General features: G+C 56.4%; 6 protein-coding genes across 7 annotated transcripts; 2 read left to right on the forward strand and 4 right to left on the reverse strand.

The window, feature by feature from the left end:
* Positions 1 to 2,574: 2,574 nt before the first annotated feature.
* On the reverse strand, positions 2,575 to 4,114 carry LMH87_011314 (uncharacterized protein; the record flags this gene model as incomplete). Its single annotated transcript, XM_056200435.1, has 2 exons — positions 2,575 to 3,928; positions 4,047 to 4,114. The coding sequence occupies 2 exons, from the start codon at positions 4,112 to 4,114 to the stop codon at positions 2,575 to 2,577; spliced, it is 1,422 nt and encodes a 473-aa protein (XP_056052283.1).
* An 865-nt stretch (positions 4,115 to 4,979) lies between these two features.
* On the reverse strand, positions 4,980 to 7,012 carry LMH87_011315 (uncharacterized protein; the record flags this gene model as incomplete). Of its 2 annotated transcripts, XM_056200437.1 has the most annotated exons (8): positions 4,980 to 5,034; positions 5,330 to 5,481; positions 5,552 to 5,735; positions 5,903 to 5,954; positions 6,062 to 6,237; positions 6,316 to 6,344; positions 6,931 to 6,946; positions 7,002 to 7,012. In XM_056200437.1, 8 exons carry the CDS (start codon positions 7,010 to 7,012, stop codon positions 4,980 to 4,982), a joined length of 675 nt encoding a protein of 224 aa, XP_056052284.1. The 2 variants fall into 2 exon arrangements, with proteins under 2 accessions (XP_056052284.1, XP_056052285.1); XM_056200436.1 differs by lacking the exon at positions 4,980 to 5,034 and having other exon boundaries at positions 5,326 to 5,481.
* Positions 7,013 to 7,977: 965 nt separating this feature from the next.
* LMH87_011316 (uncharacterized protein) lies at positions 7,978 to 8,288 on the forward strand (the record flags this gene model as incomplete). Its single annotated transcript, XM_056200438.1, has 3 exons — positions 7,978 to 8,018; positions 8,067 to 8,137; positions 8,185 to 8,288. 3 exons carry the CDS (start codon positions 7,978 to 7,980, stop codon positions 8,286 to 8,288), a joined length of 216 nt encoding a protein of 71 aa, XP_056052286.1.
* A 946-nt stretch (positions 8,289 to 9,234) lies between these two features.
* Positions 9,235 to 9,561, reverse strand: LMH87_011317 (uncharacterized protein; the record flags this gene model as incomplete). Its single annotated transcript, XM_056200439.1, has 3 exons — positions 9,235 to 9,391; positions 9,453 to 9,484; positions 9,535 to 9,561. The coding sequence occupies 3 exons, from the start codon at positions 9,559 to 9,561 to the stop codon at positions 9,235 to 9,237; spliced, it is 216 nt and encodes a 71-aa protein (XP_056052287.1).
* A 1,004-nt stretch (positions 9,562 to 10,565) lies between these two features.
* Positions 10,566 to 11,945, forward strand: LMH87_011318 (uncharacterized protein; the record flags this gene model as incomplete). Its single annotated transcript, XM_056200440.1, has 1 exon — positions 10,566 to 11,945. The coding sequence occupies one exon, from the start codon at positions 10,566 to 10,568 to the stop codon at positions 11,943 to 11,945; it is 1,380 nt and encodes a 459-aa protein (XP_056052288.1).
* Positions 11,946 to 12,546: 601 nt separating this feature from the next.
* On the reverse strand, positions 12,547 to 13,789 carry LMH87_011319 (uncharacterized protein; the record flags this gene model as incomplete). The annotated part of the gene is made up of 2 exons (XM_056200442.1): positions 12,547 to 13,309; positions 13,380 to 13,789. The coding sequence occupies 2 exons, from the start codon at positions 13,787 to 13,789 to the stop codon at positions 12,547 to 12,549; spliced, it is 1,173 nt and encodes a 390-aa protein (XP_056052289.1).
* Positions 13,790 to 15,571: the final 1,782 nt, after the last annotated feature.

Raw genomic sequence — 15,571 nt, forward strand, 5'->3', positions numbered from 1 at the left:
CGAGAAAGTAAGGGGCCTTTAGGAGCAAGCCACTTGGCAAATCCTTCCCACAGCGCACTGGAGATCAGCCAGTGAATCCAATCGCATTACAGACGAGCAAATTTAAGGTTATCCTTAGGGGCATGATTAGTGCGCCATAGCGTGTAACCCGTCGGCGCCCCCGCCCCCTGGGGAAGGCTTCCCACCTTGTTCTTTGAGGCTTCTCTCGTCCGCGACCACACACAGCCAGCCCTGGATTACCTCAGCTCCGATGAGAAACACCAGAGTTAAACTGGAAATATACCTGGACCTTGCATGAAAATGGCGTGCATTTGTGTTAGGAAAGCTGATTTTGTTCCCTGCTCTTGGCAAACGCGTCAAATGAGACACAGTCCCCCGGAGCCAGACTTGAGCGGGCTGATGTTTCTCGGCCCTCTTGGCCCTCCCGCCGCCTCGCCCCCAAATCATCCAACGCCCCCCCGGACAAGCCCCAAAACTAGTTAGATTGGATCTTGGCGGGTGTCGGCTTATTGGAAACGAGGACAGGAACTTTTGTCTGTCCCATCTAAAATCATAAGCGCACGTATGGATACATGAGGCGGTCGGCAAGGGTCCGGGCCTCCATCCAACGGGCCACGCCCGAGCCGGGGGTCATTTGCCAGCAGGTCACACTTTGCCGAGCTTGTCGATGCCCCGTAATGATTCTTTGCGTAGAAACGTTTTTGGAGGGGGAGCTATCCACCCCCGCGTTGAGAAGGATCAGTAAATGAGAAGACGAGATTGCCATCTCGTAATAGATTCAGAGAGCTCGCGAGGCCATTCCTGTGTAGCTCGTGGGCGGTGGCCTTTCCCACCTTCATCGCTCAGGATACTCTTGGCATGCCCCCCTCCTCGAAAAAGAGATGAATGCAGACGGGTCTCACATGGTAAGCATGGATGATAAGCACCTTGGCACACACCTTCAGCTATCGCTGCAGGGCGTCTGCAGCTTTTGTGTTACATATCAGTACTCTCCCGACAAGCACTGTGTGCTCTGCAAGATCCCGGGGTGGTGTCTCACTAACCGAGGCCTTTTCCTCTCAGCTTTGTGAGACGAGGCGGGCAAGGCTCTGCGCACAATATCGATGGAAGTATCTAGAGATGAAGCTGGCCGCTCGATCCTCCTAATCAGAATGCCATGTCTGTTCCATCTATAGAGTCGCTACGACGGCCCAAACGTTGCAAGCACCTCGAAAAAAGAACGGCCGGCTTGCAACCGGCAGCCGGCGGCGCCGCCTCTCGACAGCAATAACACATGGGCTCACGCTTTCCATGGCGGCACAATACGGTTCTTCACGGCAGAAAAGACCAAAAGTGCGCCAAAGATGACATTCGAAGCCAGCAGCCCGCGCCACGGCTTTGTGCCCAGCCAAGTGGCGTCGGGAAATAGGTTCGCGACAGCAAAGCCCAGTCGGATGCGTCTCAGTAATGCAATTTCTATTCTTCATTATTAGTCAAAGCAGACAAAAAGCCCGTTTCTCCGTATTGCTTTTCCAGCCACACCACGCCATCTAGCTGGGCCGCCCAGCCCCAGATCGACGCCCAGTCCCTCCTCACAAGACAACGACACTGCCAAGTCTCTACACTCCCCCCCCCCCCCCCCCCCCCCGGCCGCACCAAGCTTCTTTCCACTTCAATATCCTTATCCCGTGGCGCTTCTTGTCTACCAAGTGACATTTTCTTCCTAAACGGGAAGGAGCGAACTATGAGCTGGAAACGAGGCTGCTTGGCATGCGGCCGCTGGCTTTTGTGAGAGCAGGCCATGCTTGGTCAGTGGCGAGGAGGGGGGCGGCTTTTGGTCGTTTCTTCTCCACAGGAGAACCATATGATAAGTTGGCGAATAGCTGATAGGACTTGTTCGTCGCCTTCTTCTTCGGGATCTTTTGTTGCTCGGCGGCGGCGGCGGTAAAAAAAGCAGCGCCATGTTGGCTTGGCTCGGGGAGCCTCGTGAAGGGACAGCATGTGCCCAGGAGATTTGACTGACATATCCCGAGGGAACGAGATAACGCCCAGGCAGACTTTAGAGCTGATTGCACTGTAGCTATCGTGAAAGAGCCAAGGCCACAATCTCTGGCTAGTCTTTACTTTGCATGGTTTTTACGTACGTATTTCATGCTGTGTGTAACACGCTATCGCGAGGTAGCACACCATAGATACGCGACGCTTGGAGGCCGCACCGAGTAGTCCAGCCTTTCTACTGACCCTTATCCATGCACGATGGCGAGTTCGTCTCGACGTGTTCCTTCAACGAGGCATCTGTGGCAGTGTTCGCAGGCTGGCTCTCGATGCATATCCATCCACTCCTACGAAGCTGCAAGGCGCCACATGGCACTCACCCGAGCCCCAAAAAGTCTCATTTGCTACGCCGCATTTATTTGAAACGTAATCTAGTAGTCATATTGTTCGTATAGCACAAGCTCATCTATGTACAGTTTATAGTTCATTTTCCCAGGCCGTAAACAAGTTCAAATCGAGCAAATGTCGTGAATATGCTCTGAAAAGTCAGCATCAGTCGGTTCTTCCAGCTTCCTTCACCTTCCAACGCATTCTTTTCTTTTACTCGAGGAGGTGACTGCGAACGGGCTTGTCCTCGGGCTGCTTCCAGTGCGTGATGACGCCGCCCCAGCTCTCCTCGCTGTAGCCCTCCTGGACCTTTTTGCAGGTGCGCAGGCCCCATTCGGTGACGCCGACCATGAGGCACGTCTCGAACATGAAGGCGCAGCTCCCCGCGCCGACCTTGACGGGGCCGAGCTTGGCCTCGCGGGCGCCCTCGTGGCTCTCGGCGTCGGGGCCGTGGCCGCTCATGACGTTGTGCAGGCTGGCGCCGCCGGGGACGAAGCCACCAGCGCCGCCGCGCTTGGCGTCGTAGCCGCCGCAGATAAGGCCCATGAACTCGGCCATGGTGTTGCGGTGGTACCACGGCGGGCGGAACGTGTCCTCGCCGACGAGCCAGCGCGGCGGGAAGATGACAAAGTCGGCGACGGCGGTGCCGGGCGTCGGGCTCGGCGCCGACAGCACGGTGAAGATGGACGGGTCCGGGTGGTCGAAGGAGATGGTGCCGATGGTGTTGAAGCGGCCCAGGTCGTACTTGTAGGGGTAGTAGTTGCCCTGCCAGCCGACGACGTCGAACGGCGTATGCGGCTGCGTCGTCTGGAACAGCGTGTTGTTGAACTTGACCGTCACGGTGTAGCTGGTGGCGCCCTCGGAGGCGGTCGCGCCAAAGTCCTCGCTGAAGCTGGCGACGGGCGCCTGGAAGTCGCGCGCGTTGGCCAGGCCGTTGGAGCCGATGGGGCCCAGCTCGGGCAGGTGGAAGTGGCCCTCGTAGAGCTCGAGGGCGTAGCCGCGCGCGGCGCCCGACGGCAGGTGCACCTGGTACTTGACGCCGCGGGGGATGACGGCAATCTCCATGGGGCGGACGAGCAGCCAGCCCATCTCGGTGCGGATGTCGAGGTCGCCGTCCTGCGCGACGATGAGGAGGTCGCCGTCGGCCGAGTAGAAGGCGGCGTTGGCGTCCATGCTCTTGCCGGCCGTGAAGACGTACATGCCGAGGCCGGTCTTGGTGCTGGCGTCGCCGGCGCCGGCGACGAGGCGCAGGCCCGACACGAAGTCGAGGTCGTGGGCCGCGTTGTGGTCAAAGGGGTCCCAGCGCAGCTGGTTGGGGATATAGTGCAGCTTGCTGGCACCCTCGTCGAGGGCCGCGCCATCAACCCCATTCGCCGCGGCCGTCTTCTCGGCCGGGCCGTAGGGCGGGTGCGCGCAAGAGGGCAGGATGCGGTACAGCCACGTCTGCTTGTTCTGGTGTCGCGGAGCCGTGAAAGCGGTGCCAGAGAGCTTCTCGGCGTAGAGGCCGTACGGCGGCTTTTGCGGGTTGTTGTGGCCGATGGGAAGAGTGCCGTCGACGGCTTCGGACCTGGATGTCGCAAGTATTAGTCGTCGCGTGAGCAGGCAAATGGGCGACGGAAGCAGGATGTCTCGATTGCTCAACGGTTCTTGCGAAGCACAGAAATCCTGCGTAGGGAGTAGCTTACTCAAAGTGGCATCCGAAGCCGTTCTGGTAACGGTACTTTTCTTTGGTGGTAAAGTCTGTGACGGGCATCTTGACGATTTGGCGATTCTGGAGGCAGTCTCGAAAATTGCCGATGCTGTTTGGGATAGGGAATCAAGAAGAGAATGAGCGGGGGTTCGAAGAAGAATAAAATACGTTGGCATAGCACAACAGTTTTATTATTAATGGCTATTCGCGGCGGGCCTTGAAACGTCACCGGCCTGGTGAAGCTGTCCCGGAGCGGCCCTCGATGCGCCCATGTTCCGCCTGCGGGGAGTGCGGGCGGGATTCCGAGGGTAGCCGCGCTGCGGCGCTGAGCCGGAAAGGCTTTTAGGGGGGAGCGCCCGCGTTCCGCCCTGGCCCGGTCACGTAATACCGGGAGCTGGAACTAGCACACTAACAAATATCGCTGTTAGTAGCACGAATAGCTGCTAGTGTGCCATCAGACTGGGGGTCGACGCGGACACAGACGCTTCCGGGTAGGGAACAGCAGGGCATGGAATCGGAATCGCAATGTTTGAGGAAACGACCGAAAAGCGGAAGATTCAATATGGTCTTATCTGGAACATCAGGCAATTTTAGAAACCGACTTCTGTGAGTGTATTTTCATACAAGTCCACGCCTTCAGCTGTTCGCCCTCCGTCGGCTTTGCGCTTGGCCTGAAAAAAAGCACGGTGGAAGCGTTTTTCCAGACAACCACCCACGTTCTCAAAATCGGGATGAGAAGTTGAAACGGTTCGTATTATCTAGTTATCCAAAGATCGATCGGCATACGATCTAAGCCTGATTTTGGAATGACACTGCTGTACGGATCTGGCAGTCAGTACCTGAGGTCAGTCCTGTGAGGCGGGGGAGGGGGACGCAGCAAGGCGGGGCTGCTCAGGCTTCAATCTTTCGCACGCTCAAGCATCACAACTCACTCAAGACCGCGAAAGAGCACGATATCGAGGATATGTCGTGACTGGGACAAACTTTGAGTAGCCATCAACATGCCATAACATTCAAAATAAGTCGTAGTGAGCTGGTGTGCAAAGTTAAATGAGCAGAAGCATAGCCTCTGCCCAGCAAGGGATACTTGTCATTTGTGAGAAGAGTACATAAAGTGTGCCGCGTAGCGGCCACTGTTGAGCAATACAGGCCAAAATCATATCTAGATATCTCATTGCAATATCCCAGGCGCCGCCCCGCGAGGAGCCTTGCGAGGCCAAACATTACAGGTTGAAGGAACTATTGGAACAGATAGTAGGGCTGACGGAGAGGGCTTACTCTTCCTCCTTCTTGTTCTTCTTCTTCTTGCCGCCACCGCTAAAGCCACCGGCGCTGGGTTGGCTCTGGAGGTGGACTACCAGTCGCGTCCAGGACTCCTCCTTGTCCCATTCAAAGCCGGCGAGGTAGGGCTTGTCGAGCTCGTCGTCGGCCTATTGGTACTCGGTCAGTCAAGGCGCTCGCTCCATGTGGTAGTTGGTCGTGGGTTGTATGGAAACGTACCCGCTTCTTGTAAGCCTTGTGGATGGCGTCCAGAGCGTCCTTGATGGTGACACCCTTGAGATTGCGGGCGGAGACTTCCATGCCCAGGGGGAAGTGCAGGTCAATCCTCTTGACGGGAGGTTTCGTCAAATGAAGCTTGAGTATGCTGGGGTCGTCTACAGTCGACGAGCTCTTGTTGATTTTCCTGAAAGCAGGTTTGTTAGCGATCGAACTCGGAAGCTCGCCCGATAGAGTGTATGGAGCTTGAGGCAGCCTAATAATGCACGGCAGCACGATGTGGGGCAAGACGACCCGCCATGCTGTCATGACCACATGGGACGGGCGAGATGGGAGCGACAGGAAATGACGTACCAGCCAGTCTTTTGAGTTTCAATGGCAATTTCCAGATCGATACCCTCTTCTTCTGCGATTGGAGAGGTTCATGTCAGCGTGAATACCTTGGGGCGGGCGGGCGAGGTAAAGCGGGGTAGCGAGACGAGGAGGCAACGCTTAGCGCAGCAGATTACATACCCAAGTCCTTGACGTTGTAGACACCAGGGGCGGCAGCGGAGCTGGCTCTTCTATGGCCCTTCTCCTTTGGCGGCGATGTAGACAGGCCTTGGACGGCGGAGTCGACTTTAGCGAGAGGTTCCGACATGTTGACAGAGTTGTGTTGTGAAGCTGTTGAAACGAAGTCACCAGCGGAGCTGCGACGTGTGAGCGTGCCGTTGCATTGTCAGGGTGGCCGACTGCGCAGACGTGTTGCAGCCGTAGACAGGACTAACCAATTGTGGGTGAATTGAGGGCGTGGAAGCTAGATACGATGCGTGGTGCGAGTCGATGGTGAAGAAGAAGGGAAGAGGGGAAAGCAGAGGAGGGGGAGGAGGGGATTGATATCTGTTCGAGGGAATGCGCCTAGCTCCTCAAGCTTGGTCAGGCCGGGCGGGGTAAGGAGCTGGGACAGTGTACGGCGGCCTGGTATTTTGGGGTGGGAAAGCGAGGCAACTGGACTTGGGATCGCGTGACTTGGGGGTACTTGGGCGTCACTGTGGAAGGTGAGGTGGCACTAGTTTGGGCCTAGCGCTGGCAGGCGTGTTGACTGGTGGCCTGGTATCCAGCGAATCTGGGGTTTAAAATCCGGGGAAGCCTGTTCTCAGACCCACTGGTCCGATTAGCTGCGCAGAGGGAAGACGGGGCAAGGCAAAGCCGACGTCGAGGTGACGACGAGAAGAAACTTGGTGGAAGTGAAGCAATGGCAAGGAGATCTATCAAGAAGGGCATTGTCTCTGGCTGTCGAGCTTCTTGCCAGGTGGAGGGTGTGAGAGTGTGGTGTGTGTGTGTGTGTGTGTGTGTGACGGACCGCCGGGCAACAAACGGGCCAGCAGGGAGCGACCCCTCACGACGGCCGGCGCGGATCTGCTGCTCGTTACAAGCTGTCACGCCACTTTTGCCTGCAAACCCAAGTACCTACCTTTGCTGCATTTGGAGTGATACATGAGCTTGGTATCTCGATGTACCTTGTTGCTTCCCACCCTCTGCACTCCCAGCAGTTGGACCCCCGTCTCGGACCCCCAACCCAGCCAGTTTCCAGGCCTGCGCCTTGGTTTTATTGGATGCTAGTGCCGGCGGCAGAATGATCTGGCCACGAGCTATTGCTCATTCTGGCTCTCTGCGCCTCTCGATTTACCAGGGGGCGGAGGAGTTGAGGCGGATTGCCCGTGAGGGGTAGCAGCCAGTTGCCAGGCTGGAATGGCCTCCAACAAACGCAAACAGCGCCGGCACCTGGCAGCCCCTGGCCGGCCCTGATGTCGCCTGATCACGTCAACCGCCGTGCACCTACACCAAGACGACGTCAGTGGCGATGACCGCTTCACTCAGGGTTTTCCATCTTTATAACCTCAATTGTATGCATCACCATTAATTCCTAGGACCTTTGTCAATGTTTTGACGTTGGACTCAATTGCACGCAAACGTCACATCGGACGCACTCAGCCGTCGATGAACACACCAGTGTGGGCCACAGGCGCACCTGACTGCCAGGCCTGGTGGGCCCTCCATCGACGCCGTGAGCACGGCGAGTTCGGAGACTCGGCTCGGAGCGATGACGATGCCGTAATTTATAGATTGGGTAGGAGACTTGCTCTTTTATTAAAGCTTACATTTAATGACTGCAGGGTCTCGGTTTTATCACCACGGAATCTCGAATTTTCGCTCGTGTCGCCGAGTTTCGATGAGGCGTTTATCTAGAACCGTTAGGCCCGGGTCCATCATACCTGGAAACTGGACTCGAAGCACGCTGTAGCGGTTCAAAATGGCACCACAATTTGGCAGGTAGCTGGCGAGGCAGCAAGGCACATAAATCTCGAGGTATCTTTTGTATCTGCATGTATATTGACTCCATTCGCCCATACTCAGCCTCGCGTGCATTAAAGCACTTCTATATAAAGATGCCACTTCTCCCTGTCAGACATGCAGGAACCGTGACTGCGTGCGTATTCGGGTCTTGCCAACTAGCCGAGCCACTAATACGCGCAAGGGTGCAAGGGTCCAAACGGCAGGCGACCGGAACGCGAACAGCTGCCAATTTCTCGAGATCTCGACAAACAGGTATATATGGTGTCGCAGATATGCCATGTAGTAGCTGAGTTTATCAGATCTGATGTGGCCGCTCTCTAGTGCTTTCTTGATGGGCACCGGCGTCGCGGGAGAGGCTGATGTTGCACGGCCGATTGAGCCAGGACGCACCTCGAATAGTTGACTATGTTGAAACTTAAAGTTGCGCCCGTCCCACGTCTGATATAATGAACCTGCATTGGCTCTGACCATCTCGACTTTTACCGCTGCCGCGTCTGCTACTCCTCCCAGCTTCACCCGAGGGAAGTGGCGTGGCGAGGACCTACCCTATAGACTTACGCACGCATGCAAATTGCCGGTGTGCATCGAGCGAGTGGGAATGAAGCAATCGATGGCTCCATTATGAATGCCTATATGTTCTATGGTCTTATCGGTGTCGAGCAACGCAATTGGGTTTACTTGGCGCGATGCCACCCTGTTCAAAATTGACACCGCTGCCCAGTGTGGTAAAACTCTAGGTAGCTGGATCATCGTCAGCAGTGAGCAGTGGAAAATCAATGCAGGCGACGACTCCAGCCTATCAATGCGATCGCAGAAACGAAAAGCTCAGGACAGTAATTCATCGTTCTGGAATAGCAACTTGACACGCGACGTATCACCAACACGAACCAGCTGGCTTGGTCCGGGATGCTGCCACACTGGGCCTGGGGGCGAGGGCTAGGAAAACGTGCTCCGTCCCCGCAGCCTGTAGCAAACACACACACAGTCAGGCTGCGGCAAATTTCTTCTGGAACAAGCCTTCGTCGGTAAACTTCACAATCGTCACGCAGGACATTCTCTCATTTTTAAAGATCTTTTGTTCCTGGCGGCGTGGCCGCTTGCCCGCGGCGGGAGCCCCCTTGCTCTTTTGGCCGCCGCATGACTCTGTTGTACGGAAGAAGCAGTACCTGGGCCGATCATCGAGCGAAACGCGCGGCCGTCCCATCCACAACTGGAGCGGCGCAAGCCTCGAGCGACGCCGTTTGGCTGAGACTCGTCGCAAGAGTGGCGAACGCGGGCTCAGAACGAGGGATGTACGCAAGAGGAGAATATGGAGTGCTGACATGGAGAAGGAGAAATAAAAAGCTTTATTACTGGAGAATGAGATACGGGGTCACGATGTGCAGCGCAACATGTACCAGCAGCTGTTTGGCTCCGGTACCTGGCGCGCTCATCGGCGTCAGGATGTCGGGGGTGGAAGGCTGGCTTATTTTACCTCGCATTTCTGGTCGCGATTGGTCTGAAGCGCTTGGGCCGTGATTTAGTTTGAGGCTCCATCATGGGAGGAAAAGCTTGGCTTTTTTCTTACTTTCCTACGATGGGTTGTCGATGCTTTATCGCCTGCTGGCCAACTGGCGTAGCTTGTGTGGGAAGTGTGGGCTGCGATGGACCACCTCCCCCCAGTCGTCAATCCACATCACGAAACGGGGAAAAAATTAATTGCTAGGCGATAATTCGTGAAGCAGGGGAAGAGGAAGATAACAGCGTGCTAGGAAAAGCCCTCCCGTCACACACGAGGTGTAAAAAAAAAGGGCTTACAGGATGGGTTTCTCCACGATGCTCCAGGCTTTGGCTGGTTCGCAAGCTGGCGCGGCCGGGGAATGATGGGTCCGAGACCAGCTGGCGCAGTGGACGCAGGTGGCCAAAGAGCAGCGCCTTTGCCCTCTTGGTAAGCCGGGACGCGCAATGCAGGCGGACAGCGCAACGTCACCCTTCACGTACCCCCCTCAGCGCCTCGGGCAAGCATTCGCGTACAGCAGGAGTTGAGATTGTATCTGGTGAGTTTGGATGCATATTGAAGCGGATTGAGCCCAGGGATCAACCAGAGTTCAACTGACAGTAATTTGCACCAGCTCAGTAATTGCGCACGTTGAGCCTCGAGTGTCTGTCTGCTGCTCGGCTCGCCCACTATTTACCTTACCTATAGGTGGTAGGTACGTCGCTGCAGCGGAGGAAGACTACCGCTCTTGCGCTCGCTGGCTGCACTCAAAGAGGACCCCCCGTGCCCCCGTAAGGTACCCACACAGCGACCCTGGCACCTGCAACTGCACCTGCACCTGCCTGCACCTGGCATCTGCCTCCCCTGCCTGTTCGTCCCTCTTGGCTTTGCCATTCTCTTACCACTTTCTCCATTGGCCTGTTTCTCGATCCTGCCTGGGCCTACCCTTTGCAACTCCAAATACCACTTTTCCTTCTTCTACAAGCGCACACCTCGCTGAATCCCCGCCGTTGCGACTCGCCCCCTCTCCTTCTCTTTCTTTCTCTTTGCGCTGGTTGTTGACGGCAACTGTCGTGCCGCTCCTCTTGACGAACCCCCGACCGCGAAACTGCTGCATGCGACTGCGCTACCATCGTAACCAAGAGCCTCCCCGCGTCCGCCGAAACACCTCCTTCGACCTCTTCCGTCCAGCCATGCGAAGATATGCCGCCGCCACATGGCTTCCCTGACATTATCAGAAGGCCTGGCACCGCGGTGACCGCCTCGCCTGATCTGCTGAAGCCGCCGCTGCCCACGCTCCCGACCAGCTTTTCCCAGCACGTCAAGGACACCGAGGTCCAGGTGCCGCCACTGATTGCCGGCGCCCTCGTCGCAGCTTTCGCCAACTCGCTCGCCGATGGCCTCGATAATGCCCTCCTCACACACTACTACCTCGAAGACCAAAAAGTCAAAATCAATCTCGACCGAGTCATTGATCGCCTCATCTCCAACTTTTGCGGCCAGATCTGGGACGAGCTCTACCGCTTCTACCACAGTGACTCGAATGGCTCGCATCCCACCAGCCAAGTCATCCTCCTCTTCGAGGGCCCCATCCGCCAAATTATTCTCATCCTAAACGGCCCAGAAACCTCTCGCTGCGTCCTCGACCGCATAGGCCCGAGCCTGTCGCAGCGCCATGTCACCTGGTCCGCGAATGCCGGCGGGATTGACCTGCCCCTGGCTCTCCAGCTCGTCTGCGGATTTTGGCATCGCGAATTCCCAGACGTGTCCCCGGGCGGCTGTCCCGAGCAAATTGCCCGCACACTGCACTCACTTATCCTCGACGGCCAAGCGTCGAAACGACTCATCTCCGAAATTGACCGCGTCCTCCTCTCCCCAAACTATGTCCAAGTCCACATGGCCGAGTCGGCTATTTGGGACGTCATTCGCAAACGACCCTTTCCTCCCCCTTCTGATGGCTATCAATTAGTCCAATTCAAATTCGACTGTCAACTATTCGGCCCCCTGGATGGTATTGGCGACCCGCAATTAGTCAATCTCGGCTCCTTGCCTGCTATTACCGGTACCGCCAGCAGCTGCGTCTACACCACTGTCGCCGAGTACATCGACCACCAGTGGCCCAAATGTGGTCGTCTGCTTCTGAAATGCCTGGAAGACGCAGTTACCAACGCATCCGCGTCGCATCAATCCGGGGACCCCTGCCCGGGCATGTCGGTTTGGGACAGCACCGACGAGGACTCTGTCTTTTGCCCTGGTCTGCGCCTGATCCACCTGGAAGTCGAAGAAAACGCGATTCGGGTCAGCGCCTCCGCATGGACGCACACGCTCATTGAGATCTTCCAGCAAATGTGCTGGACGTGTGCCACCCTCAGCTCATCCCCTTTCCCCGGCGGTTCAATATCCGAATGCGCCATCGCGGTGTCAGACTGGGCGTACCAAGACGGCTCTGTCTACATGGACTGCAGCTTATCACATAAACCAGTACAAGAAGGCGAAAGCATGGCGTGGTTGGAACAATTTCACGGCGCGGCGATAGCATACGGTTTCCCTCTGGCGGGATGGTCAACACCGCAGAGTACATGACTGAGGCGTTTCTTTTTATTTTCCTTTCATGGGCGGGAGTTGGCATCTAGTCTTTTTGAATCATTGCACCAAAACATTTCTTTTGTGTGCCTCTTGGGGCGATATTACGGCACGGTTACATATGTCGCATGCTTTTCTTCTTACGTTTAGACGGCTGATGACGGCTGCATCTGGGTTATCGGAAAGTCCATGTAAACTATTATATTAATAAATGATACCCTCAAACTTCAAGTCGGCCAGGTTCTATTCTGCATTTTGTCCCGCTTATACGCGGTGTAGTTCAATTATTCCCGTCAAGGATCATTAAGACCCTTCCAGGGCCCCCTCCGAAACAAACCGTCTTTGACCAGCAAATCAGGTATGTGTTAGCCAGGCGCACGCCGGATCGTCTCCTCGAGGCCAGTGAACCACCGGACTGTGGATAATGCCCATGCCCATGCCCAGCTGCAAGCGCTCGGCTACGTAGGCCCTTGCTCAAGCCCGGCGCCGCGTGTGCGCGAACCCCGATATGCCGCGACCCGACTCAGCGAGGTCTTCGCCCATGGGCGCGCTTCAGGACGCTGTGGATGGCGAGGTCCAGCTGGCATTCACCGCCATGGCTTTACTGGCCGCGACCTGCGCCGCCAGCAACCTCTGCAACGTCTGCTTCCCTAGACTCTCGTCTGTCCGCCTGGTCGATGGAAAAGCGTCGCACAATGTCAGACGAGTACCCCAGGTGACGCGCGCCCACCTCCACAGTCACCATGCTGTCCTCCCTGAGCACATTGCCTTGCGGCGCGCTGCCGTTAACATCAAAGAGCACCGCAAGCCTCTGCGGCGTCAGGCCAGCCGACGCCAGCGTTGCGTCCAGCATCCGGCGCGCGCCGTCTTCCGTCTGCCCAGGGACAAGACACGCCCGCACGGCGTGCACGGCACTGTCGAGGCCACCCGCGATGCGCTCTGCAGCGGAGATCTTGCTCTGCGGCAGCTGCCTCACCGACGGCGTGAGGCGCTTGTACCGGAAGCCGGCGTCCCAGAGGCCGTCGACGACGAAGCTGCGAGTGTCCCGGTCGACCATGAGGACCGGGCGTTGGTCGGTGTGCTCGCCGGCTAGGGGATCGACGGGCGCGAAGAGCGGCGATTTTCGGAGCGTGGCGTAGGGGTTCCAGTGCGGCTGCCAGGCGACAATGTCGAGGCTGGGCTCCGAGGAGGGGCGAGGGATGGAGAGCGCGCGCAGGCGATCTACGGCCGAGAGCGGCGCGACAAAGGCCGTCTTGGCGACGATGCCGCCGTCGCAGCCGTCGGCGGGCTGGATCACCATGAGTAAAGGCTGCGATTCGGGTCCCGACGGATACCAGTCGGTGCGGGATACGTTTGCGTAATACCTAAGATGCGGAAGTGAGCGATTAGCTTGCAACTTTCATTTCCCTGCTGCGATGGTGTACGTGGACGTACTCAAATGTAAAGCCTGGCTCGACGACAAAGGCATCCACGCCTTCGTCTCTGAGCACCTCGGCCAATGCATTGCGGCGCGCCAGAAGCTCGTCCGCCTCGATGGCCGCAGCGCCGTCGAGGAAAGACGCATCCTTGGCAAAGCTGCGGACGGCGCACTGCTCGGCCGCGTCCAGAACGCCGCTGGCTGCCAGGGCTGAACCGGGGGCAGGATGGCCGAGACAGTGCTGCTGCAGCCGCAGCAGAGACCGCGTCGAGGCGTCGAAGCAGATGCCCCAGACGCCAATGGCGAGTAGCATGCCCGCGGCGACAGCCGTGCACACGCCGCCGGCGGCATCTCGTCTTGAACGGCGCCGACGGTGGTGGTGTGGGGCCCGGTCGGGATTCTGTAGCTCTAGATCGGGATTGCCCATTTTTTGTTGTTGTCGTGGCACGCAGCCAAAATAAGTAAGCTTCTTTTCTTCGTTCTTTTTTATTTCCGATTGAGGAAGCCCGGCATTCGCGTGTCTTTTCCAAAAGAAGGTTACTCCCGAAGCACGGCGGGTCGAATGGGCGTGATGTGGGAAACCGATCGGAGAGTGGTGAATGGCTGGGACTGATGAAATCCCGAACTCCTCCACCCTGGTTTGAGACTGCGCAAATAGGTTTGCTTGCTTTGCAGGATTATTACAAACGTGAAAGCCGAGAAAAAAGACAAGCCAAGACGTTTGCTAAAGACTCGGAAAAGGAACAGGAAAGATAACCTGACAAAGGAGGAGCTGGTGGTTAGAGGTAAGGATGCACTCTTCTTTTTAAAGAGATTGCAATGCAGAGAGCAAGATGCAGCAAAGAAGGAGACGCGAACCTTGGTAGATGTTTCGTGTCGTCTTTTCAATGAATTTTTGCCTGCATGAATAGCTCGACGACCTGGAATGAAATGCCAGATGGTTACTCAAAACCCGAGTGTGGGATGCCGGGATCCGCTCCATGATGAATGAATCAGCCCTGCCAGGTGTTGCCAATAATGGCTTGTATTATGACGTTAGTTGCAAACCAAGCGCTCAATTAAAATTGGCAGACCATAGAGTCACATATCTGCCAATTGACTATAGAATAACATGTCTGCCCATTAAAAATCGGTTCCGCAATGAAGATGGAGTTATTGCTTTCCCTGAGGGCACTCTGAGACACGGCCGCTCGCCCTCTTTTTCGACTTGGGTTCCACACGATGGCATGATTGTGGTCAAGGGAGGAGGGCGGTCCTGGTTGGAAAAGTGTCGGGACAAGACAAGACGCAGGAAGAAAAATGGAAAACCTGCCGTTCGTTTTTTTTTTGGTTCAAGTCACCAGCTCGAAACATTTGCACAAATTTTACCATTGCTCCAACAGCTAGGGAGGTAACCATGGTGGTGCTCAACCAACGGCTTCCAGCGCTAGCAAGTCATCACGGTACCTTGTAAGTACCCGCGAAGGGGCAGGGGGCTGTGAGTAGCACCTGGCAGGTCAAAAAGCTTAATAAACGTTATTTAGTGGACATGAGCCAAAGGCCTGAATAAAACGTGTCTTTTATTAAGCGTAGACGTGGCTTATAGCCTTGGCACGGCTTTAGCCGTCTGGAATTTTTCATCGGCTGTTTCGACACGTATCGGCTGCCTGCCAAGTTGGCTAGCAGCTATATTGTCTTCCTCAAGTCAACAGCAATTGCATCAGCGGGCGAACAAGCCAGCCAGCCAGTCAACCAGTCGGCGGTTGAGCCAGCGAGGGGGTGCTCGCTGCGCTCGCCGGCACTTTCGCTGCCACTGTTGCTGGCTGGCTGTCTAGTACTTGCATTGTTACCCAGAGGCCCATCGCAGGTACCTGAAGAAATTCGCAATGTACGTAAATTGATTGTCAACATGGCGAAGATCTCTAGCATAAGTACAGGCTAGCCTGTATTGAATTTGACATGCACTAGAAGGTAGGCTATGCTGGTCAGGCTTGGGACCATGCCAAATCAGAGCCGTCTCGAGGCTTGACACCATGTGCGTTGCCATGTTCACAGACCGCCCGTACCCGCGTACCTAGATACCTGGACACTGTCACACGTGAGGTATGCAGTGTAGCATTGTGCGCATTGGACGAACGACAGGTGACATCCAGCGGTGGGGAGACAAGCCTGGAGTCAACCCTTCTTCACACCACAACGCAGGCGTCTACACAAGCATCTCCTCGTTTCT

This window comes from Akanthomyces muscarius, chromosome 4, assembly GCF_028009165.1.
Source record: "Akanthomyces muscarius strain Ve6 chromosome 4, whole genome shotgun sequence".
In the NCBI taxonomy this organism is placed as follows: Eukaryota; Fungi; Ascomycota; class Sordariomycetes; order Hypocreales; family Cordycipitaceae; genus Akanthomyces; species Akanthomyces muscarius.